Source organism: Leucopleurus acutus, assembly GCF_964270905.1.
Source record: "Leucopleurus acutus genome assembly, chromosome: 4".
Lineage (NCBI taxonomy): Eukaryota > Metazoa > Chordata > Mammalia > Artiodactyla > Delphinidae > Leucopleurus > Leucopleurus acutus.
In genome coordinates this window covers 16,500,006-16,527,543 of record NC_139146.1, presented here as the reverse complement: position 1 = coordinate 16,527,543, position 27,538 = coordinate 16,500,006, and the positions used below count along the sequence as shown (strand labels likewise).

Here is a 27,538-nt window from a genome sequence, read left to right as displayed (position 1 = left end):
ATTCAACTCTTGCCTAAATAAATTGAAGGAACATCGAATCTTGCAAATTAATTCTTTCTTCCCAGACTAATTGTATTTAAGGTTTTATAATTGCCACACCTTTCCTAGTGCTATTTCTTAATTTTACTTGAATATTGTTAAAGATTAGAATAGATTTCACTTTGTAGTCAAGGAGGGTTCTGTCCTGAGATGTAATTTGTGTGTTCCTTGATAGGAGGGACATTATCTCTTTTTCCATGCCGTATCCAAGCACCTGAAACATTATCTGGGAAGTAATAGGCCTTCAACTGTATTTCTTAGTAGAAACTGAATATTTTATTCAATGCTTCATAGATAGATAAGTTTTCAAAAGGTTTAATGAAGGAATCCTTCTAGTTAATTATTACTGTAAATATTTCACTCTAGTTTTGATGAGTGAAGTTTTTCTTCCGTTAGTATGACTATGAAGCCGTTCATGAACGACTTTCATATTGACGATATGTATTTAGCTTTCTGCATCTCTTTTAAATGTAGTTTGGTTTTGTTTGTTTCTTTGCAAAGAATGGCATACTCTCGTAGGCACTACACAAATCATCTGCCATTGGTAATTTTTGAAATGAATTTTGAAACAGGAAAATATACAAATAAAGGCCATAATTAATTTTCCTTGCTTTAAGATATTTTTAATTAGAAAAACAAAAAAACGGATGCAAGATTTCTCCTCTAGTGATCTTTGATCTTCTATTCACTTGAGAAGGTCTAATTGATACCAATTGCAAGTATAAAATCCATAAATTATTGTGCCAAATTTCTATCAAAAGGAAATGTCAATAGTGAAGTCATAAATCCCTGATGACGGCCTTCAGCTGAAACGATGCTGGCAGGCATGATTCTAATCACACCCAATGTGTGGTGATGCAATATAACATCTCCTATACAAAGTGAGCAAGGCTTAAGCATTTTTTTCCTCATTAGACATACTATAATTAATCAGAATCACTGGCCTTTTTTAAATTAGAGACTTTTCACTTGTGTCACAAACTCTTCTGTTACGGGTAGGAGTGCAGGTTTGGGAAAGGTTTCTGAATAAGTTCATCGAAAACACGTCCTTATGGCAGCTTTTCAGCGTTATCTCGTCTACAATCTGTCCAATTGGCCTTCATCCCAAGCATTGACTTTTGGAATCCAAATTGAGTCCATTCTTCCTCAGTTCTTATTTCTTACTACTTTATCATTGTTTATATATATGTGTGTGTGTGTGTGTGTGTGTGTGTGTACTTTATAATTGTTCATATATGTGTGTGTGTATAATTTATAATTGTTCTAATATATATATATATATATATATATATATATATGCACGCATACATATATACACTTCATCTCCATATGAGAATCGTTCACAGATAAGAGAATTTTGCTATAAAAGAGTGGGTATAAGGAATCAACAGTAATTTTTTAAACATATTGTTTTTGTTGACATGATTACATAAAAGGTAATTCAATAATATTTTAAGACATAATAGGGCAATTATTTTTTTCCTCCATTGGGCATAAACATAGTTCTTAGCAGAACTCCTGTATTATCGTGTTTGTTGGAAGTTCTGTTATGTACAGATTTTTCTCCTAGGAACTATAATTCGGAAGGATTAGCCGTTGCCCTTCCCTGTGCTTCTCGCAAAGGCATACTGAAAATTATTAAATTTACTAGACTGCATGGGTTTTAGATAGATAATGGCAGGTCAGTTCCTGAAGACTATTGTTAGATTTGACTGGGGAACTCAGAGACAATATAAGAGGTACTGTTCTCCACTAGTAATCATGGGGAAATAAAGTTATGTCAGGTAGCAATATAGTGTTTTATATATAGTTTTAATATAGTGTTTTAACTTACTATCAAATGTTTTATTGGGGTTCCATGAGATTATAACTGCACACTCCCTCTTTTATAGGTTCCTTCGTCTTTGCGGTTACTGTCACAGATGCTGATTTTGGACCCAATGCTGAACTACATTATTCTCTTTCGGGTAGAAACTCTGAAAAATTTCACATTGACCCACTGAGAGGAGCTATTATGGCAGCCAGACCACTAAATGGTACTTCAGAAGTGACATTTTCTGTGCACGTAAAAGACGGTGGCTCATTTCCAAAGACAGATTCTACAACAGTGACTGTTCGATTTGTGAACAAAGCAGATTTCCCTAAAGTCAGAGCTAAAGAACAAACTTTTGTGTTTCCTGAAGACCAACCAGTAGGCACTCTTGTCACTACCATAACAGGGTCCTCCTTGAGAGGAGAACCTCTGTCCTATTATATTGCAAGTGGGAATCTTGGCAACACATTTCAGACTGATCAGTTATCAGGGCAGGTGTCCATTAGTCAACCTCTGGATTTTGAAAAGATACAAAAATATGTTGTATGGATAGAAGCCAGAGATGGAGGTTTCCCTCCTTTCTCCTCTTATGAGAAACTTGACATAACAGTATTAGATGTCAATGATAATTCCCCAGTTTTTAAGGAAGATCCATTTGTATCTGAAATACTGGAAAACCTTTCTCCTCGAAAAATACTTACTGTTTCTGCAGTGGACAAGGATAGTGGACCCAATGGACAGTTAGACTATGAAATTGTTAATGGCAACAGAGAACATAGTTTCAGTATCAATCATGCTACTGGTGAAATTAGAAGCATTCGACCTTTGGACCGGGAAAAAATATCTCAGTACGTGCTTACCATAAAGTCCTCAGACAAAGGCTCCCCTTCTCAGAGCACCTCAGTAAAAGTCATCATTAACATTTTAGATGAAAATGATAATGCCCCTAGGTTTTCGCAAATATTCAGTGCCCATGTTCCCGAAAATTCCCCATTAGGGTACACAGTTACACGTGTCACAACTTCTGATGAAGATATTGGTGTAAATGCAGTTAGTAGATATTCTATAATGGACACAAGTCTTCCGTTTACGATTAATCCCAGCACTGGGGATATTGTAATTAGTAGACCTTTAAATAGAGAAGACACAGACCGTTACAGAATCCGAGTTTCTGCCCACGATTCTGGGTGGACTGTAAGTACAGATGTCACAATATTTGTGACAGATGTCAATGACAATGCCCCAAGATTCAGCAGACCATCCTATTACTTAGATTTTCCTGAACTTACTGAAATCGGCTCCAGAGTGACTCAGGTATCTGCAACAGACCCTGATGAGGGATCAAACGGACAAGTGTTTTATTTTATAAAATCTCAGTCAGAGTACTTCAGGATTAATGCCACCACAGGAGAGATTTTCAATAAACAGGTCTTAATATACCAGAACGTCAGTGGCTTCAGTAACGTGAACATCAACAGACATAGCTTTATAGTGACATCTTCAGATCGAGGTAATCCTGCATTACTTAGTGAGACAACAGTTACCATCAACACGGTGGACAGTAATGACAATGCACCACAATTTCTTAAAACTGCATATTTTACTCCAGTCACCAAACATGTTAAAATCGGTACAAAGTTAATCAAAGTTACTGCAGTAGATGAGAAAGATTTTGGATTGAATTCTGAAGTGGAGTATTTCATTTCGAATGAAAATCATTTGGGAAAATTTAAGTTAGACAATAATACAGGGTGGATTTCAGTAGCAGCTCCCCTTATATCTGACTTGAATCAAAACTTTTTGATCACTGTCACCGCGAAGGATAAGGGAAACCCTCCACTTTCATCCCAAGCAACTGTTCAAATAATTGTCACTGAGGAAAACTACCACACACCTGAATTCTCTCAAAGCCACATGAGTGCAACCATCCCTGAAAGCCATAGTATTGGGGCCATTGTCAGAACCGTTTCTGCAAGAGATAGAGACACGGCTATGAATGGCTTGATTAAGTACAGTATTTCCTCAGGAAATGAAGAAGGCATCTTTGCAATCAATTCCTCCACAGGTGTATTAACACTGGCCAAAGCGCTTGATTATGAGCTATGCCAGAAACATGAAATGACTATTAGTGCTACAGATGGAGGCTGGGTTGCAAGGACTGGTTACTGCAGTGTGACTGTAGATGTGATTGATGTGAATGACAATTCTCCAGTGTTCCTCCCTGATGAATATTTCCCCACTGTTTTGGAAAATGCCCCCAGTGGGACGACAGTTATCCACCTAAATGCAACGGATGCCGACTCTGGAACCAATGCTGTGACTGCATATACTATACAGTCATCTGACAGTGACCTCTTTGTCATTGACCCCAACACAGGAGTCATCACCACTCAAGGCTTCTTGGATTTTGAAACCAAGCAGAGCTACCACCTTACTGTGAAAGCTTTCAATGTCCCCGATGAAGAAAGGTGCAGTTTTGCCACTGTTAATATACAGTTAAAAGGGACAAATGAATATGTGCCTCGTTTTGTTTCCAAACTTTACTATTTTGAAATCTCAGAAGCAGCTCCTAAAGGTACTATTGTTGGAGAAGTGTTTGCCAGTGACCGTGATTTGGGCACTGATGGGGAAGTGCATTATTTGATTTTTGGTAACAGTAGAAAGAAGGGTTTCCAGATCAACAAGAAGACTGGACAAATTTATGTTTCTGGACTTCTTGATAGAGAAAAAGAAGAAAGGGTATCTTTGAAGGTAGTGGCCAAGAATTTTGGCAGCATTAGGGGTGCAGACATCGATGAGGTCACTGTAAATGTCACTGTGCTTGATGCCAATGACCCACCCGTTTTTAGTCTAAACATCTACAGTGTTCAGATCAGTGAAGGGGTCCCAACGGGAACTCATGTGACCTTTGTCAGTGCCTTCGACTCAGACTCTGTTCCCAGCTGGAGTAGGTTTTCCTATTTTATTGGATCAGGGAATGAAAATGGTGCCTTTTCCATTAATCCACAGACAGGACAGATCACCGTTACTGCAGAATTAGATCGAGAAACCCTACCCATCTATAATCTCACAGTCTTAGCTGTGGATTCAGGGACCCCCTCAGCTACAGGAAGTGCCTCCTTATTAGTCACCCTGGAAGATATAAATGATAATGGGCCTATGCTGACCATCAGTGAGGGAGAAGTTATGGAAAACAAACGCCCAGGAACTCTGGTGATGACCCTTCAGTCCACGGATCCTGACCTCCCTCCAAATCAAGGCCCCTTTACCTATTACTTGCTGAGCACGGGTCCTGCCACCAGCTATTTTAGTCTGAACACTGCTGGAGTTCTGAGCACGACCAGAGAGATTGACAGAGAGCAAATTGCAGACTTCTATCTGTCTGTGGTCACTAGGGACTCCGGTGTTCCTCAGATGTCTTCCACAGGAACCGTGCATATCACAGTGATAGACCAAAACGACAACCCTTCACAGTCTCGGACAGTGGAGATATTTGTTAACTATTACGGCAACTTGTTTCCTGGTGGGATTTTAGGCTCCGTGAAGCCACAGGATCCTGATGTGTTAGACACCTTCCACTGCTCCCTGACTTCGGGAGTTACGAGCCTCTTCAGTATTCCAAGGGGCACTTGCAATCTGAGTTCCCAGCCAAGGTCCACAGATGGCACGTTTGATCTGACTGTCCTCAGCAATGATGGCGTCCACAGCACGGTCACGAGCAATATCCGAGTTTTCTTCACTGGATTTTCCAACACGACAGTGGATAACAGCATCCTACTGCGTCTCAGTGTACCAAGCGTAAAGGACTTCTTGACGAACCACTACCTTCATTTCTTACGCATTGCCAGTTCACAGCTGACTGGCCTTGGGACCGCTGTGCAACTGTATGGGGCCTATGAAGGGAACAATAGAACGTTTCTTTTGGCAGCTGTGAAGCGAAACCATAATCAGTATGTGAATCCCAGTGGTGTAGCCACCTTCTTCGAAAGCATCAAAGAGATCCTCTTCCGGCAGAGTGGAGTGAAGGTAGAATCTGTGGATCACGACTCCTGTGCTCCTGGCCCATGTCAGAACGGAGGGAGCTGTGTAAGGAGACTGGCCGTGAGCTTCAAATTAAAGAGCCACGAGAGCCTTCCAGTCATCATCGTGGCAAATGAACCTTTGCAGCCTTTCTTATGCAAGTGTCTGCCAGGCTATACTGGCAGCTGGTGTGAAATAGACATAGACGAATGCCTTCCGTCCCCTTGCCACAATGGTGGGACCTGTCACAATTTAGTGGGAGGATTTTCATGCAGCTGCCCAGATGGCTTCACTGGCAGGGCCTGTGAGAGAGATATCAACGAGTGCCTGCCTAGTCCCTGCAAGAACAGTGCCGTCTGCCAGAACTTTCCAGGAGGCTTCAACTGTGTTTGCAAAACTGGATACACAGGTATGACAGTGTTTCGCTTTTTTTTTCCACCAAGACTTTAGCCATATCAAGTATAATAGAGAGTCATGAGCTTTGTCATTTTCAAATGATTTTCCCTAAAGAGTAGGCAGAATCACAGCAAATGCTTTAAGCATTTACTATTGGCCAGACACTTTTCTAAGCACTTTATCTGTATTTATTTCACTTACTTCTCACAAGAAACCTATGAGGCAGGGATAATGATTTTCCAGGTTTTACAGAGGAGGAAGATGATGTAGAGAGAAGTTGAGTTGGTGTTCTAAGGTGACTCAGTTGATTTGTTGCAGAGTCGGGATGTGAGCTTACACAGTTCATTCCAGAGGTTAAGTTCTTGTCTTGTACAAGAGCAAAAAGAGCATCCTATCTTCAAAAAGTGTTCTAAAGTTAAAGGACATGGTATATTTAAAGTATAAGACCTGGACTATTTAATGTCCTAAATACAGTTATCAGCTATTGTTGTTGGTTCCTTCATTTTATCATGATCGTCTTTATGATTTTTTATCATAATTATCATTAGGATTATTGAAATTTGACCCACACTGTGAGGAGAATGAAGCAAGAGCTGTGATTCAGATTGAGATTAAAATGCCTTGTTATTTGTAGTAGTCGGTTAGAAAACATCACAGGCTGATTTGTAAGGTAACTGAGCCACAATGTACCTTGACATTTTAGAAACAGAGTTAAATATATTGAGCAAATTTGTTTGACTAGTCTTTGGCATCCTAATAGGACATGATGTATGTTTATAAATATATCTCTGTTTCTATCCCTATCTATCTATCACCTATTTATTTATTAGCTGATCTGTAGTTAGTGCACCTTCAAATGTGTATAAATTTATGCTGTTGATAAGTTTGAGGAGAGACAATTTCTCTGCTGTAATTTGCACAGTATACATTTTTAGAGCATATATATTACATTGGGTTGTCCTGTAGTGTTTGTGAACACAAGTTAAAGTACAGTGAAATAGGTAAAACCAGGATATATTTTTAAAAATTTAGTAGGTGTTTTGCAGAATACTATTTTAAAAGAAGTTTTTCAGAAAATGTATTTGGATATCATATTTTAAAATGATGCCCACCATGTGTATACTTATAGTTTTATATTTGGAGAATTGAATTGCTTGATGATGATATAAAGCAAGTTTGAATAAGCCAAAGCAGATCTCATAAGCTTTGCCTTCTAACAAAATAATGTCCTTGAAATGTAAAGAAAAAACGGGGCAGCAAACATATGAATGAAAGAATCAAGGGATTTGACAGAACTTGATTTATCTATAGCTTTTGGGAAGTCACCTTAGCTTGCTGACCGTCAACTCCCCCATCTGTAAAATGGGAATAATCATACTTACTTATCTTTTAGGGTTGTTTTAATGAGTAAAAATAATGTTTTTAAAACACCTAGCACAGAGCCCAGCTTTCAATAAGTAGCAATGCTGATTAGTAGTGTTAGTAGTAGTGTTAGTATAATGGTAGATGTAGAGGTGTGCCATAGGATTTCTATAAAGACAAGCCTCAGTGGCACAAGGTAAGCGTGAGTCTTACCAGAGTTGTACTTGTAGGATCATGAATAACAGGCTTACATACATGTTATGAGTTCAGGGTTTCTAGAAAACCTTCTTCACTCTTTCCCACACTTCTCCCCCCACCAACTCGTTACTTCCTCTGTTGGGAATTCAACAATAAAGATGATTTATTTGTCCCATTTTAGTATAATACACTGATTCACACTTAGAGTGAGTTTGCACTTAGTTCTGGAATGAAGAAAGTGTGACTGCATTGGGTAGTAGATGGGGAAGAGGGAAAGTGTGTTAGCAAGGCACCCTATGCTGATCTCAGCATAAATGTTACTTACTGCATGAAGGGACACAGAACTTGCCCTTTCACTTCACTTCTCTGTAGTTTGTTTCTTTATTTGTTTCATTTTATTTAAACATACACCACATCCTTTTCTAAATGTAGTTGTTGAAACTTTTAAGCATACTCTTCTTTCATCATGAAACATTAATAACATTTATTGAGTGACTATTTAAAACACTGCTTAAAGCTCCTTGCATCACAGACATTGTTATTCACTTAGTTATTTATTCAGTTCTTCTCACAACTCTATTAAATGAATATTTTTATCATTCCCGTTTAAAAACAAAACGATTTGGATCTTAGAGAGATTGGAGATGAGATAACTTGCCTCCAGCATGGCACAGAAAGTGATCTGAGTTTTGACTAAAAGTTTTACTCCGGAGCCTCTGCTCTTTATATGCCTGTCACGTCTCATCACACTTTGATCTGCACTTGCTAGAGAGTTTTGCTAGTGGGTCTGTGATATCTTCTAAGAATTTTTTTTCCCATTATTCTACTTAAACCGCACAAAAAGCCTATGAGATAGGTATCGGAATCCTCAAACTGGATAAGAGTGAAGGTCAGGAAAATTCACCCATAACCTCAGCAATAAAGACATTGCGGGTATTTCCAGAAACCACTGCTGATCATCACTGCAGTTCTGCAGTGAGTGATTCCCAGAACAGTCCCTGCTTTGCTGTCACCCTTCAGATATCATTCAACTCTCACCCACTGGCAGAAGCTAAACCTGAGTCCTGCTGTAAGGGAGTCTGAAAAAGTGATAGTTTCCAACTTCCAGTCCCTGCAATACAGAAGGATGGAATGGAGCTGGGTGTCAACAGAGAGTATCTGACATAGAAAGATCCTCCTACTGCTCCTATTTTATGTTGTAGGAAGCTGAGCCTACACTCTGGTGACTCTAGGCCCAGAGCTGCCAAAAATGAGATCATAACCTCTTTCTCTAAGGGACATCATTTGAAGTAATGTATTAATTTTACATGCGGTCCCTCCTCAGAGCTCACTTTGGTCCCTGTTTGCATAATTGGAGATAATCCAGTTGATCAGGAATGATATAAACAAACGTATAATTGAATGCTTCATATAAATCTTACATTTTTAAATTAATGTTATTCTTTGTTTCCAAATTCTATATGCAAAGTCCATCCAGTAAAACTAGCAGATAATTGAAGTCTGATAGTTTTATTTCTTTGTTTTGTTTTGCAGAAAACAGTATATGAAAAACCATGCTGACACATTGTTAACCCATACACTAAATTAGGAATGCATTGTTTAAATGTCTGTAAATGTTTAATGTTCTTTGGAAAGGTAATCTCTCAAGTATCATTTTGAGTTACTTTTTTCCAGCTAGTCTTTACCAGGTAACCTGACTCAGGAAGGCGGAGCTAATGCACCAAAACATCTTAAAGAACCAATCAGAGCTAATAAGTCATAAAACAAAATTCATACTTAAGCACAAGTGTGCCTCACAGAATGAATTTTTAACTATTCATTCTGGCTAGATTTTACTTCTGTTAACATTAAGGATTAGTGCCTTAGTGAAGCCTTCTTCAAAGTCTATGTGTATTGTATTCAGATTTTTTTGGATCATCAGAATTATTTCAAAGCACCTATATTTTATACTCTATTTACTATTGTGGACTTACACTGCATTTTTTTTCAGTGATTTTTAAAGTCAGTGGCATTGCAAATTGGAGCTGTGAGAGATTATAAACTTTCTGATTAAAATAATTCTCAGCTGCTGCCCCCATCACACACACACACACACACACACATGCACACACACACACACACACACACACACACACTACTGAATATTTCATGTGAAGCTAGAGATTATGCTACAGATTAGAAGAGTGTTTATGAATTGATGCAAGTTGAGAGACTTTATCCTAAGAGCACCCCACAGAGAGTGGTTAAATATTAGCTCAACAGGGAATCTTTGTGGAGAACATCCTGTAAGGATGCAAGTAGAAAAATGAAAATTATGGAATGATTACAACAAAAAGATATAAAGAGATATAGTTATTATCATATTGCTACCCTATTCCTGATATATTTATTTTTTTAAGTTTATTTTCAAGTTTGTGGCTACAGGGTCACATAATAAATATGGAATAAGAATATTTTTTATTTAATGACTTTAGAGAAAACTAATTTGTTTGTGTAACTTGTATTTTGGGTGGGTTTTTCTCAGTTACTAGAAAAAGAACCAAAAAGAAACTGAGAAAAGAAATACTGAGACTTCATTTTCTGGTATAATCACTTCATGTTTCACTGTTAAGAATATTTTCCTATAATTTAATTTTATATTAATAGCACTAAATGAAGCTTTGATTAGCTATATGTAGAGTATATTAGAAAATATGAATAAATTTTAATATAGTCTAGAACATGTGAAAAATTAATGTCTAGATTTTCACGGAGTTTAATAGTATAAGAAATTGCATCAACTGTCAATATGACCCAGTAAATTGAAAGAAAATATCTTCCATATTATTCATGCCTCAGAAGTTCAGGGAACCCTGGAGGAAAACATCAGCCTAATAACTACAAACCTAATATTTCTTTTCCTATACAAATGAAAATTTCTTACATTTAATAGAACACTAATTAGAAAGCACAATTATACTCAGTAACCACACAGCATTTGGCTTCCTGCTCCCAGGTTTTCTGTTTGCAGTACACCCTGCATTAAATCCTTCATAGTAATGAATGGTGTTATAAAGGGCAGCATGTATATGGAACTTATTTCTAAATCCTGGTCTCTCATAACAGAATTAGTTCATAGCACCTTTAACCTTTCCTGTTCACTTTCACACATCTGGATGCATTTTAGGTGTGGTATTTGTAGTAACGCCAGGAGTGTATTCCCACAAGGAGAAGTTTTCCTGTGCTCTCTAGTAAGTCCCAGTATTTCAGGGGAGGATGAGATTTGTCCATTCATCACTTTTATGTCACTTGACAGTATAAAAAGGCCCGTAAAGTTATTTACAGTTTGTGCATAGTAATTTTACCAAGAAACTTGGCAAACATTTGCTTTCATGAAGATGGGAGTTGTAACTAAGAGTCATTCTTTTAAAATCACAGCAGTCATATATTAATGTTGTCAATGATCATGTGATCAGGAAACCAAGGAATATAAACAAATTTTATTTCCAAGAGTGGAATTACACAGTTTGCCTCAAATGATACATTAACTTATTAAAGCATTAATAACAGGTTCTAGTAGCTTAAAAGCTTCTTATTTCTGTGGAAAATAAGTGTGTATTTGTAAGCATATTGTAGATATCATGTGTATCATTATATATAATCATTTGTAGTCTCATTGAGATCGTATTTGTGTGTGTTTTAAAATACGAAGGTAAGACCGTTATTTTTTTTTCTTTTTGGTTTTATTACTAGCGACCCTCATTTAAGCATAATATTTTTGCTTTGTTTCCATGTGAAAAACCATAATGCTAACTGATCAGGTTATTTAGATGAGCTATCTTCATAGTGCCTTTCATTTACATAGCATGCAAAAAACAGCTACTTTCTATTAAAACAATAAAAAAGCCTATAAGCATAAACATTCAGAATATATAGCATATATGTATTATGGAATTATATTTGCTAATAAAATAATCAATTTAGATATAAAGTGAACTTTGTTAGTTCCACATGGTCTTCCTTCTCCTCTGTGTATAAACACAAGACATGCAAAAGTATTACTTGTGGTGATCTAACATATGTATGATCTAAGCTATTAAATTGAAACCTACACAGACTATGGGATATCAGAAATCATCATATCCCCATAGAGTGGCTGAATTTAACAGGCAAGAATAAATTTAGCACAATTGTACCTAACTTAACATTAAAATGTGCTATTGCAATAAGTGAAACTTGAATATACATCCTTGTCGAAAAGATCATAGATGATCACATCAGATTCGATTTATGTTCAACACTTCATCACACCTTCTGCCCCAGAACATGAAGACACATGCTAAATTTCTCCTGTAAGTTTAAACTGTAATCTTGAAAAGTCTGGATTTACCTTGGCCTCCTATTATGCATTCACTTTCATCTTCACCAGTTCCCATTCTCCATGTGCTAGGAGCTTACACTTCCGAAAGCATATCTCCTTCTATCTATAATAAATAATGTATATCAACACCATTAATTGTTGAATGTCAAAGCAATGAGATCACTTTATTCCTCTAAACAGCTGCTCTGACAGTTAACATATCTCAATAGAAAAAGGCTCCTTGAATTCAGGAGACATAAATGCCTTTCTCTGTGCAAGCCCTATCAGCATACTTCCAAGCCTCAAGGCACTGACAAATATTGTTAATTGACTTGCAGCATTAATTAAGTTAATGATGCAAAATTTTGTTTCACAGTGCTCCAACACATCAGATTGTTTGTACCAGAAGCATGTTAGAGTAATTCAAACTGCTGCATTCTCTGATAATCATTATGCCATTAACATAGATGTGTGCAGAACAATACAGAATTTGTTGCTGACTTCTAATTGGGTAATAGAGCATAAACTTTCCAAACCCTAGAAATACGCATTTAAAGGCTTTTTGATTCTAAGTAAAATTATGACATCTTTCCCTCACATGTAAGAAAAAATGTTCTTTTAATAATAACTTAAATTGCAACATTGAGTTTTCAAACTGTATCTTGGAATCTAGTATGGCAACCTCTTTGAGATTTACTAATTGTAAAATAAAAATATTACTCAATAAATGGAGTACTCAAACTAAAGTTTTGAAATGGTAAATAATTTACATACTCTAACAACAACAAATAATACTATTTTACCCAAACTCAACAAAAAGTTCATTTGCATAACCCCTAGAAAATTCATTTCTTAAATTTTTGACAAATATGAAGATAAAACTCTGGCTTAAAATAAAATGTCAAATGAAAGATTGAATTTTCTTTCTCCTTAAAAGACGTTCATTCTCAAACTAATATTTTCTCAGTTTGTAGCTGCTTCTATTTATGTAGTCACTGTATGTTTTAACACATGAGTAAGTCATATTTATTTTTGGGTTTCTTTCCACCTCTTGCTTTGGACTAACTGAAATAACTCATAGTTTGTATCTGAATTAAATTCAGATGTCCATGTTAAAATCTTATTTTGTAAGGGGTAAATAAAATAACCATTTTATATAATTATTTTTAAAAAACCCTAAATTTCTTTGTTGTTATTGCTGTAGAAACCAAGATTCAAGGTGGTCTTTTCCAACAAGATTCAAAAAAATAGAGAGTTGAGATTTACAGGATCAATGATTTGGGTTTTTATAGTCATACGTTGTTCTTGGAGAGCACATAGGTCCAAATACTTGAGTAAGTGTACATGACCACACCCGCTAAACTGTTCAGCCTTTGTTCCCCATTTCCAGTCTTCAAGAAGTGAAGTTTGTGATTTTGTAACCTACGTATATGTGTTCACAACATGAAGGTTATACTGACCATACCTGTAAAGAATATTAGTCTATATTCTTAATACATGCTACTCTTAACAAAACTCTAAAAGAAATTTTCAAAAAAGGAAAGGAAAAGAAGAAAATAAAACCTTATTTAGTACAACGGCACATGTGAAAATTACACATAATCTTACAGTGAAAAAATGGAAGGACTGGGATGTGACTTTCCTGATACTAGGTAAATAATCAATAATATAGTCAATAGGTCTTATTTCATTCTCTATTGAGCAGTATCAGTATTGTATTAAGGGAAAAAAAGTACACTTCTCTAGAACAATCTGTCACAAATCCAGTTAGAAAACACCCAGAGAAGAGAGTTCTCCCATGGCACAGCATCTCTCTGGTGTGATAGTTTGTATGGGCTTAGAATAAATTTGTCCTGCCTGTTTCTCTAGTATGACTCATTGCTAAAGTACTTAAAACTTAATTTCTGTGCTTCTAGATTGTTAACTTGTTTATTTTCATTATTTCCCCTTAGAATAGAAAGGTATTCTGAAATCGTACTGTTTTGCCTTGTAAGGAGATTCCCAATTTTATTTATAAAGGCAAAAATTTTGTGTTTATGACCGTTAGCAGTGTCATGAGATCTGACTCACAATTATAATTTCAAACAAACCAGCAAGTGTGGCTACAAAATCAAGCCACAAAAGCAGAAATGAATTAAACAAAAACTTTGACTGTGTTTCAAGCATAGTTATTATGATGAAATGGATTATCTATGCACAACAGGGTCTAGTTGTGCATATAAAACTTACGCCCTTTCATGAGACATTGAATAAAGGCATTAGTGCAGTCATGCTGGGAAGTAGGTGATAGCTTTACAGAAATAAACTCTCCCTCCTGTCAATGAATGGAAATTAAGAACTCTAAGAAATGTCTTAATTTCTTAGGAAATTAAGAAATATCATTATTTCCTCAAATCAGAAAACTAAAAACTATTCTAACAAATATGTTAAATGATTACAATATTTATTATAGAACAGTGATATTAGAACAAATTTACATTTGCATAAAAAACCACACAGCATCACAACGATAACAAAACACAGATGGGACTGGCCTCATACCCTAAGTTTTGCCTACTAGGTGATTAATTATTCAATTATAGCTGTCTGAAACCTGGATATGGGAGCAGAGTTACAGTGGTCTGTACCATAGTTTTATAATTTCTTTGGCAAGAGATTACCCTCCAAAGGCTTCTTCTCCGCCATCTGTGAAATATGTTTCCTGTTGTGTGGATCGGTTTCCCCCACTAAAGTGGAGACACCATGTAAAGACACTTGTCTGCTTTTTAACTGTCAGACCTTCATCTTCTAGCATGCCTGACCCATAATAGGCACTCAGTCAATATTAACAGATTCAATTAACAAGATGATGTATGAGAAGTCTTTATACACTGAAATATATGCTTGCTAGGCATTATTGGTTTAGAAGAAAGACAGAGCATATATAATCTATAGTCAATAAATTTTCATAACTATTTGAAACTGTGTTTGACGTGTCTTTTTATTTCTTACTCTACTTTACAACAGGTAAGTCAAAGTTAAGGAATATTTCTTGAGAGTGAAAGGATTGTAATTTGGCAAATAAGCTAAATGAGATTCATTATTACCTTTGAGAAATCTGAGTTAAGGATATCTCGATGGTGAAAATTATACTGCAGAAGTTTCAACTCTCCAGTTATAATACATGAAAAAATTGGCATCGACAAGAGAAAATAAATTCAGTGAAAACATTTGAATATGTTCACCATTTGTGATTTCCCTGAAAACAGTAGTTCCTTCCAAGATGATTATGTAAATTACTTCCTAAATATTATAATGCACATCTTTAAAATAGGACAACTGAATAAGACTTTGAACTCAGATATAATATTCCTATGTCCTCATGTCAAGTAAAATGTTCTTGTATTTCTTTTCTCCAAAGATAGGCTCTCTCAGGATAGACTATTACATATGGTCATGCAGTAATGGTGTTAATATATTTATGCAAGGATTTTTTTAATGAGTTTGATGCTTTTCAGGGAAAATCTGTGAATCTCCAGTCAATTACTGTGAATGCAACCCCTGCTTTAATGGTGGTTCCTGTCAAAGTGGTGTGGAGTCATACTACTGCCATTGTCCGTTTGGTGAGTAAAACTTAGTGGTTGATATAAAATATCAATCTATTTTGGCACACAGTTTAGCAATTTTGTTTTATCTTGTCTTGGAGTGACTAAGAAAATGTTAGTCGTTTTACACAGGAGGTTTTAGCAAAATAAAATCTCAAAGGTTTAATATTTTCTGTTAATTATGGAAATTCCATTGAGTATATTGTTTTGATCATAACCAACCAAAGATTATTAAATTTGATGTTGTCTCCTCAGGACATTTCCTCTCAAAAACTTGTATATGCCTTCTTTTTAGCCTAGAACCTATCTAATGAAAAATCCTTTAAGAACTATTTGACAACATTTTCTACTAAAATCTTTAAGACTAGTCAAAACGTTTTTGTTTTGTTTTGTTTTTGCTTCTTTACTTTTGTTTTTTGCATTAATTCAACCACTTCAGTTAGAATGATTTGGTAACTTGACATGCAGTTTTCATATAGCCTTTGTAGATAGTGTCATGTAACTAATCAAAATTCAGAATGATGTGTTCTGTTAAGGAAGAAAATTGTTAAAAGAATTTTTTCATATGCATTCATATTTAGTCATCATAGTGGAATGAATTAAAGGATTCCTTCCAGGTCTCACCCAAATGTTACCCTACACTGGGACAGCCAAGAACTATGAGAACAGCTTTGCAGGAAGCTTTTATTTTAACTTGGTTTGTTTCATAGGTTGGTGATTATTCCATTTATTTAAAAGCTGCTTTACTCCACAATAGAGTATTCTTCTCCAGAGGCCCTGCAGTAGTTAGAGACTCTGTCTTTCTCCATAGGCAAGAGAGGAGAAGGATTTTTTTCTAGTCTTTCCTTGAATATATTTATTACAGTGCTACATGGACCTGAAAAGTGAATCTCAATGTATAGTAGAGAATAGAAGTTAAAAAGAATTTCAGGTTTCTAGTAACCAGTAAATGTAACATTAATTCATTTTCAAGTAATTCTATGACTATCTAGTTCTAAAGTACAATAACAAAAGAATGATAAAGAAAAACAGAATATAAAAATATCTAATTGTGAGCCTTGTATTTTAGCAATGGTTCTGAGGCCCAGAAATTGAGGGCTTTGTCTACAGTCAAACAGTGAAAACAAAACAAAACAACCTCAAAATGATATATTGACTAAAACACAATTTTATTTTCAGTCCAGGATGATATTCACAGTACCTCTCTTTTTTAAAACTTCTTCAGATTCTCACTAATAATACCCTTGAAGCAGTAAAAGGTAGATCAAGGTCGAAAGAACCACAATGTTAGATCTCCTAAAATGTCTTTCTTTCAATTATCTCTGTTTTTTTTAACTTTTTTTTTATATTGGAGTATAGTTGATTAACAATGTGGTGTTAGTTTCAGGTGTACAGCAAAGTGATTCAGTTATACATATACATGTATCTACTCTTTTCTCAAATTCCTTTCCCATTTAGGTTGTTACATAATATTGAGCAGAGTTCCCTGTGCTATACAGTAGGTCCTTGGTTATCCATTTTAAATAAAGGGTGCTGCTTTTGACCGATAACCACAATCAAGTTTCATGGTTTTAACGTGTTTTGGAAGGAAAGATAAGGGGATTGGAGTGGAAAGTGGAAAAATTATTTTCAAGGTGACTGAACCAAAATTTTTTACATTTTTAGAGATTCTTTTGCATTCCATTTGTACATATGAGGATTTAAGATAGATAGTTGATAACAAATAAGAGCAAATGGTTGCAGCATTGTAGCTGATACAACAGTGATTGCCTGTTGGGTGGATGTGTTTTGGTGTCCAAATAAAGCTTCTCCTCACCATACCAGAGATTCTCAGGGGTAGTGGACTAGCACAATAACGTAAATTAAAATAGAGACAGATCACATGTAGCCGGCAGAGCGCACTTACCCCCCTATTCTTTCTAGTGGCAAAGGCAAAAAAACATTATTTAAACTTAGACATTGTTAGTTGGGAACAGAAGCCTTAAAAAAGAAAACAAAACAGAACAAAAACCTTGAAACAATACAGATTTAAGAAAAGAGAGATAGAATTAAAAGGAAAAAGTATTGTCCTTTACAAATTGAATGTGGGTGAAACATACAAAAAAATGGCAGATGGAATGCCTCAGGCAAATAGCTGGAGGTAGTTACACATGCATCCTATAACAGAACATCTTAACTATAATTTTGAAGTTGGAAAAACCTTTACACTGTTTCCCTTCTCATCAGTGAAAGATTTGCTGTTTTGGACTAATATTTTTTTAATTTTTAGACTTTTTTAGCTTATGTTTTATAAAAAAAACATAAAGTACTTAAGACTTTATAAAGAAGAACCTATATAGCTATAACTTTATTTATATGTATAACTTCATACACACACACAAAATATTTCTTATTAAAGTAATTTAAATAATTTATTTTTACCTTTATGTAGGTTTATTTCATGGCATTCTATTTGGAGGGCAGTTTTGAAATTAAAATTTCAAAAAGTTTTAAATTACTTTTAAATAATTTAAAATTATTTCAAAGACAAAAATTTACATTTCTCTAGAAACAATAACAAAAACCCTTAGAAAGATAATATATTCTATAAAAATCTTATCATTTTTGAAAGTACAGTGTCAATTTAAATAAAATGTAGAACATATTTCCAGTATATACTTTCTACATATATTTATATTCAAATTTTAAATATATTTTCATAGATTTATTAAAATTTAATCATAAGAGACCTAAGGGAACACACAGTAAAAATTTCTCTCTAATAATGTGTTTCATTTGTATGCTTTATTTTTCCTTTCTATTTAACTTTGATTACTCTTTCTGCATATATAAATAATATATATAATAAAATATATGTTTAATATAAACTTGAAAATTTATATATAAATATAAATTTTATATAAAATATAAATACTCGATGAAAGATATATTTATGATATAAAACATATGCCGTATATAATATATATGATATATAATACATATAATTCCTATAATTTCTTTATCTTTTTGTTAACTTTAGTTAATGATTAAAAATAAATCATATAGATTTCTTAGTCATTTATAATGAATATTATGTGAGCCTTTACAGAAAAAGGAAAGATAAATGACACAAGGAAATTCTAGGCCATTTTAATTTAAAGAACATTTAGATATAAAATGTGGTGTAGTCAAAACAGCTAGACAATCAGTAGATCTGGCCTCAAATTTTGGCTCTGTCTCCCATGGTTCTATGACACTGGACAAGTTTTAAGTATTCTGTAAAATGATGACATTGGTTTCTTCTAGCAGAACAATTCCCTGCATCTATATTTAATGCATTTACATGAGATGTACAGCCAAAATGAAGGAATGAAACCTTTGCAAGTTAATAAGAATTATGATGTGTTGGCATGGGTTAATTTTCTGATCATTTGCTACAGGCTGCTAATATTTGTGGGAAAAGAATTTTGGCATAGAATTGTAACATCAGTAAAACTCACTTTTCAGGTTTGAAAAAGAACCAGCACAAACAAGTGGGAATGCTAGATTTCAGAAAAACAGAAAGCAATTTCAAAGTAGCTGCTGTAAATTATACCCAAAGATGGTATAAAACAAGAAACAGAGAAAAACTTAAGACAGTTATTTTTTTCGCTAAAGGCAGTGTATTCCTTTCCTTAATTTTGTGACTTGAAAATACCACAAACACAGGGACTGATTTTTTTAGGTCAAAACAAAATTTACCGTCCTTAATTGAATTAAAATTGTTTTCAGGAATTGTTTATTATGAAGGAAATAACTTGGTTGAAAATTACAGCATATTAAACTTTAAAAAGATTGACAAACTCACTTTGAAAGTTTTTCAGAAAAGAAACCTCTTCAGACCTACTCCATTCTACTAATTCTAATTTTTTAAAATGAAGCATAGTTAGATATGTTTCCATATTGGCCAAAGAAAAATAATTACACCAGTTTATCATTTCTTATATGCTTTAGAGATCATCATTTTTTTTTCTATTTCAAATAAATTTAGACAGTATTCTTTGGAGAGTAATAGAAAGTTGTTAAAAACGTGACATTATTGTAATTTAAAAATATTGTAATCAAAGTCATTTAATAAAACTTTACTTGAATGTGATGTGTCAGTTTGTCAATTTTCTCATTTACAGGTGTCTTTGGAAAACACTGCGAGCTGAACAGTTATGGATTTGAGGAGTTGTCATACATGGAATTTCCCAGCTTGGACCCCAATAATAACTATATTTATGTCAAATTTGCAACTATCAAAAGTCATGCTTTATTGCTTTACAACTATGACAACCAGACAGGGGACCGGGCTGAGTTTTTGGCCCTTGAAATTGCTGAAGAAAGACTAAGGTTCTCTTATAACTTAGGCAGTGGTACCTATAAACTCACCACCATGAAGAAGGTGTCAGATGGACATTTTCATACTGTGATTGCCCGGAGGGCAGGAATGGTAAGATATTAATTCCACATTAAAACTTGTTTTATTGAATATCCAGTCAATCAGGCTGGAAACTTGAAAAGTTAAAGCATGAATTGTGGTGCAAATTGAGTTCAATTATATGTATTCATTATTTGTCCAGTTTTGTTATGAACTACAGCAGCAAATGGGTAACATTCTTCTTTTGCTCATGACAGCGTTGTTTGACTCAAAAACAACTCATCTCAAAAACAAAAAGGGAACGAAGGAAAGAAAATATCCTAGTGCATAAACATTCCATTGTATACATTTCTTATATTGAACAGATTTTTAAGGCTGTGTCAGAACTCTACTTAAAATGGCTCCTTTGCTTTTCTAAGTATCCTTGCCCAAATTGAAGAAACGACTTAAAAACAGACAGGGAAAACTTTTCTACAAATAAATTACTGGTAAAAGATGATACTTAACACAGATTTCCGTATAGTAGTTAATAATCCTTATTATACCAGCACTTCAGTATACTGTCATCTGTGAGGTCTATGACATGAAATTGTGTTAGGATGAAGTATTGGTTTTTGACTATTAAAGTATTCTCAGAATTATAACTCAGTAATATCCAAGATTTCATATTATATTCCATTTCATTATATGGCTCTCATAACAAACAGGGTACATATTTAGCGCTTGTGTTCATTAAACAAGTATTTTTCTTTATAAAGGGAAATGCGTCATATCTTTTCCATGTTAATGTTTGAAAACATTTGACACAGAGTAATAGAATGGAAGGATTTATTTATTTATTCATTTATTTATTCCAACTCTATCTCCATAGTTCCCCCCGTCTTCAACAACTATCAAAGATTTGGGAAAAAGTAATTTGTAACAAAAACTATTTTTAAATATTTTTCGATTTTAACGCTGACCTTTTAAAACCATAACTGCTCTTTAAAATTTTTATTTCACCCTAAAAATGGAATGGAATGGTTAAAGTATTAAACCAACTATTAAAAATTAGCCAAAAGAACAAAATAAATACTCTGAAATTTTTTTTAAATGAAGAAAATGGGATCTAAATGATTATAATTTTACCTCTTGGCTCTATGACAAGCTAGAAAAATATGGTAATTATATAGTTCTGAGATGGATGAAATGAATCATATGAGAGAAGTATTTTTGCCACTAAACTTCGGGAATACTTTGTATTGTTGTACTACATGTAAGCAACTTGCAGAAGCGATATTGAAAATGTTTTTACCATGTTTTTGCTAGCTTTTTCTGTGATCCATAATTAGGTTTAAAAGCAAAACTTTTGTGCCCTCTATAATTACCAACTTCATAAAGCTATAAGACAGAAGCTACCTTATAACATTAATTTTTTTTCTGACAAATATGAATAACAAGTTGTCTTTATCAAAGGACAAAATTCTCCATTTGTTTCCAGGAATACTATAAATCTATGTTGAATTGGCCTCAGATACAATGGCTTTTCTCTCCTCCACTCTAATTTATTACATTAAAGAAGATCTAAATAGCTTTAAAATACAGAACTATTTCCAATTATGGAAAAAAAGAGAATAGTGATTAACCCTAACGTGACCAAATGATTGTGTCAGCATGATCAAGATTGGCTGTTCCGATATTTCATCAGGTACAGTCACCACATCCATTGTGTTGCTTTCAGAACCCTACTAGATTATTAGATGTATGCTATTTGAATATAATGAGAGGTGAGAAAACAGGCAAAGAAGTGCAAATTTATGAATTATTTTAATTCTATATTGTCTTCCCTTTCCTTATGAACTTGGTGTTAATATCTGTAACTATAACTTTTTTCTAATACATTTAATTTATAAAGTGTTTATAAAATTACCCCAACATTTTGAAAATGACAATGAAACAAAATTTAGTAACTAATTATAATTAAGATCATTTAGATTCTAAAAATAATCTATGTGAAAAATCTATTGGGCTTCCCTGGTGGCGCAGTGGTTGAGAGTCCGCCTGCCGATGCAGGGGACACGGGTTCGTGCCCCGGTCCGGGAAGATCCCACATGCCTCGGAGCGGCTGGGCCCGTGCGCCATGGCCGCTGAGCCTGCGCGTCTGGAGCCTATGCTCCGCAACGGGAGAGGCCACAACAGTGAGAGGCCCGCATACCGCAAAAAAAAAAAAAAAAAAAACTATTGAAAAGCACTCATTGGAGGCCTGATTTGGTAGTAATTCAGGTGGCTTTGTTAATTGGACAGAAAATCAAAATGTGAAGATAATATCTCCACATTCTTAGCATTATCACAAATAGTAATATAAATTATATCTAAAATTGCATACATTTTGTATGAAAAGGTGCTTAATAAATTTAATAGAGGTGTAACAAATACATCTTGGGAATAATTTTTCAGATTAGTAATAGGTTACTGCACTCATTTCTGCCTGAGATTTTTTTACACCTACATAATATGAAACCAGTGTGCTTAGAGGACGATCTCTAGGAGAATAGGGATTTAGAAAATTCCAGTGTCCCTGATTATTGATGTACCCAGTCATATTGAATCTGACAAAATTAGGACAAACGTGGAGTCTGGTGTGTATATGTAGATTGGTGCTTATGTTAGCCATAATTATTTTCTAATACTGAAAGGGAAACCTAAAGGGGTTGGTAGATACCACTCACCGCAACCCTCCAAGCATACGTAAGGTAACCATATTGCTAAGATGTTGTCAATGGGCTCTTATATAGAATAGAGGATTTTACGTGGTGACCTCTAAGGTCCCCTTAAGCTTCATGAACACTTGATTTTATCAAAGAAGTGCTTGGAAGCAAGAGGGAGAACAGAGAAAGAGGCACCATGAAATATGCCCAAAGGGAAAGAAAAAGAAGTTATTTCAGTTCATTTGTAATATGTCACCATAGTCATGAGGTTTTGAATAATACTAAATGTGGAAAAAATGCCCTTGTCATAATTAATTCAATCAGAGGAAAAATCTCTCCCTATTTCAGAAAACATCCAAAATAAGGCCCTACTGGATTTTGAATCTGTTGTTTTCTACGATTCAAAAGGATTTTTTTGGAAACTGGCAAAATCATTAACTTCTCAGCTTTGAATCATTGCATAGACAGGATAAAAATATCTCAGTTTACAGTGGTAGTGGTAGAAATATTCAACAGTAAAAGAAGGTACATTTAACTCTGAAGATTAAATTGAATGAGCTATTATTCAAATAAAAGTTTCCCTCAGGTATTTTTTCCTTTGAGTTGTATCACTAAGCTTTTAGAAAATAAGAAAAAATATATTAAGTATGAACATTCATGAAAATATGATACTATTATGCAAGGTTTTTTCCCTAATTAAAGCATTCATAAATGTCCATGTGATACTCTCTAGCTTGTAATAACTTTAAGTATCTCTAGAATGGATGGATGGCTTACATAGTATACATAGAGATGTGTTAACATTTTGTTTTAGAAGTAAATTGAAAGGAATTGTGCTTAAATTAATAGTCAACATAAACATACATGGTATTATGGAAACCTAATACCTATTTTGAGATTGAATGTCCCTCAATTTTATAGATCACTGGAAAAAAAATAAAAAACTACTGAAAGAGTTAACTAAATAGGACATGAAAGTCTTGATATAGAATTGGAAGTGTAAATGTTCCCTAAAAATATTAGTATTTATTATAATTTATTTGAGAAAGTGGCAAAAAAATTACATGGCTTATGAGAGTTTGTTGTATGGAGTTTATAATCAGTTATAATAACTTATAGAAATATTTTTAAATAGTTTAGACACTAATATTTGAGGCACAGTAAGTATAAATTGGCCCTATTTATTATTTCTGAAATGTGAGTATTTAAGATATACTTTTACAAATCCTAAATATATATTTTTATGGACAATACCTTAAAGTCGTATGCAATATCAATAAAAAGGTGATATTAAGGAAACCAATCATTTCCATACATAATGAAAGAAGATAGAAAACCTGATACTTTTGCATTTAAGTCAAAGGTAATGTTAACTTGCTTAACTTCCCCGTGCTGTGTTTCCTACATTTGCTTTGCTTTCATTAAAATTAACCTCAAATGACAATTATTCTCTCTTTTTTTGTTGTTACTGAAGAAACTTTATTCACAGAACAAGTGTGAAAATGTCTTTTTATTGGTACTAAAAGGGAATTTTAAGGCTGTAATACCAGCTCTTTATTCCTTAAAGGAAAGCAGTTACTATAATGATGTACTTGGAGCCACAGGGCTAGTTAGCACCTACCTCTTCATCGGGGAACCATGAAATCTATTACGTTCCCTCAGGAGGGCAGTTTTCAATGAGAAATTGCTACATTTGTAAAGAGCATATTGACCATGATGAAAAGATTTTATCCACATCTACACGTTGATGACAAAATTGGAGATGACTAAAAGGTTTGGGCAGCCCAATTCTCAGGAGCAAAACCTAGAAATAAATGTTATGATACCCATAAAAATTCCTTGATGTGTCACAGGACACCAATCTAAGCCTTTAATTCATGTTCCAGTGCAGATGGCCTCAAAGGTGTTTTGGATTAGTGTTTTTTATTTTTTTGTTTGTTTGTTTAGCAGAACAGCCCTTTTCTCAAAATTTTACATGGAACCCAAATATGTAAACAAAAAATATATATTGCTGGGCCAGTCTAGGTTGAAAATCATAGGATGGCAGTTCTACCCAGCAGTGGCCCCTGAGCTTCTCAAAGAATTTTCCAGGCACCATGAGATCTCATGAGCCCCCCCACCCCCGCCCATAAACTCTGATACTAATTGGAGAAGATCAGGAAAAATGAAGGAAGGGTATGGCAATAGAAGAGACTGCAATTATCCCCCAAAGACTGATCACACTCTAAAGGGACTTTACAATTACTGGATCCTACCAAGTTCTGAACCACATTAGACTTAATAGCGTTATTTTTTTTCCTTCAATCTGGTAAGTGAGGCTCTTGAGGAGCCCCAAGACAATTGTCCTCAAGACGATTGTTCTTATGCGTTCATAGTATTTATTTTTCTGCTATACAAATGGACAAAGTTGGATTAGTCTTGTCCTGTGGTACTCAAGTAAATTTAGGTAGAACCTTTGATTTTCTGCATTAGGAGAAACCCTCAGTCCTTCTGTGTTTCTGGATTTGGGGTTAGGCCTCTTCCTATGAATTACTGGCCATGTTCTGAAATACCACATTCTGAATATCAACTTTACAATCTCACCAATTAAAATATCCAAAGTTTTGCAGAATTTCACTGCAGTCTGGGAAACAAAAGAGGGGCATCATTACAGCCTTGTAGAGCACAGAGTAACTTGGTTATGCAACCACTATGGTCTTAAACTGGACCACAGCCATCCCCAATGGCCATTGCCCAATAGAGAGAGCCCTGACTTCATCATATTCTTGGTCCTGGTGACCCTGACTTGATGACTTTGCTTATTGATCAAATGGAGTTTTAATCTGTCCTACTAAACAGAAGGCTTTTGTCTCAGGGGAATATGCATCCCTTAGGATACAAAAACAATTACTGTTAGTTGTGGTTTAAATATTATTGGTGAGTTTCTACTTATAGCAATATATAATAATGCATTCAGATTATACATAAATATGCTATAAGATGCCATGTATAAACAATGATTCTTAAAAATGAAAAGAGCATCTAATCGACTTGTTTAAATTATCTCAAACTTTATCTTTAATACAAGTATTATGATCTTCATAGTTTGCAGTAATAGTATTTATATTATACTCCCAAAATCTTTTTGTGAATATGACTGAAATATTATTGGAAATAGACTTTTGAAAATTAAGAATCTAATTTTTTTTTATTTGTTGGAATAGTTGGATAGTAGGATAAACATTTTTCTTAAGATTGTAGTCCCAGGAAGCTGTCCCAGACCTAATGTATGATATCCTAAGAGACATTAATAACATTTTTATTCTTTCATCTATAAAACAAAGGGGCTGGAGATTTTTAAAAGTACCCTCCCACTTCTTACATGCAATAATTTCACAATTTTAACTTTGGATATATCAAAGAAATATGTACCCCTAATTTGAGCATGTATTATAATTATATAATATTATAATATACTACATCAAAAATGTATTTCAACTTTAAAATCATGTCCATATAGAAATGAGTCCTGGGTAGTGTTGGCTGAAAAGGACAGCAGGGTTACTAGAATCCAAACTGAACATCTCTTTCTTTTGCTTTATAGGCAGCTTCCTTAACTGTGGACTCTTGTTCTGAGAACCAAGAACCAGGGTACTGCACTGTTAGTAATGTGGCAGTTTCAGATGACTGGTAAGTAAAATTTTTAGTTTGATCTTTATTATTCCTTGACATGCAAAATGAAATTATACCTTAACAATCATTTTATTATGCTCAGTATTATATAAAAGTTTAAGGTATTTTGTCTTCTCCAAAGGGATTTTCATACTGTAAAATAAAAAGTTAATAAGTAGTCTACAACATGTGTAAAAAAGGGTGTAAAAATGAAGTGGTACAGATGAGGATAAAGTTAGAGAAAGGGAAGATGAACATAGCCTATCCTCTTTGAGAAGCTTCATGAAATAGTTGCACGTGACCTGGGTCCTGCAAGAAGGTTAGGATAAGTATCCCACCTCTTTTAAATGTATTTTCTGAAAGTTGTATGTGACAATGATTGGCAGATATTTTTCAATAGCACCTGAAGGTGAAATACAACATTACCTCACCTAAAACATAGTGATTTTGTTAGAAATAGTAACAAACAGAGAAAAAGAAATAGTGACACATCATTCATTTGCTTTAATCAACTTATTGGCATTCCTTATAATCTCTGTAGTGAAGGAAAAACATAATCTGACATTAATATTAGAGTTGTCACTTCTACTGCATTTTATTTTCTTTCCGATAGTATGCTCCTTCTCTAAGACTCAACATTGTTATATACATCTCATGTGACTAACTGAACCTATTATTTCCATTAGTTTTGTTATTTTTCATACCCTGAAAATCTAACAATCCTGTAGGTATCTATTTAGAGGACATGCATCCATAGGTAATGTTACCCATCAAATATACCATGCTTTACTACATGCCAGAAAAAATTATAGTCACCTCTTCTTTTATTTATTTGTTTGTTTGTTTATTATTGTTTTGGCTGCATTAGGCCTTAGTTGAGGCACGCGGGATCTTTCGTTGTGGCGAGCAGACTCTTGGCTGTGGCGCACAGGCTTCTCTCTAGTTGTGGCAAACAGGCTCCAGAGCACGTGAGCTCTGTAGTTTGTAGCACGCGGGCTCTGTAGTTGAGGCACGCGTGGGCTCAGTAGTTGTGGCATGGGGCTTACTTGCCCGGCAGCATGTGGGATC

At 34.5% G+C, this 27,538-nt stretch overlaps 1 protein-coding gene across 2 annotated transcripts in view; it reads left to right on the top strand.

The window, feature by feature from the left end:
- FAT4 (FAT atypical cadherin 4) overlaps positions 1–27,538 on the top strand; it is a 171,154-nt gene that overhangs the window by 129,131 nt on the left and 14,485 nt on the right. For both annotated transcript variants that reach the window (XM_082838502.1, XM_082838501.1), the window contains 4 exons: positions 1,932–6,281; positions 15,665–15,769; positions 19,897–20,204; positions 26,403–26,488. In XM_082838502.1, the coding sequence (XP_082694628.1) occupies positions 1,932–6,281; positions 15,665–15,769; positions 19,897–20,204; positions 26,403–26,488 (4,849 nt within the window). The remainder of the gene's footprint in view (positions 1–1,931; positions 6,282–15,664; positions 15,770–19,896; positions 20,205–26,402; positions 26,489–27,538) is intronic.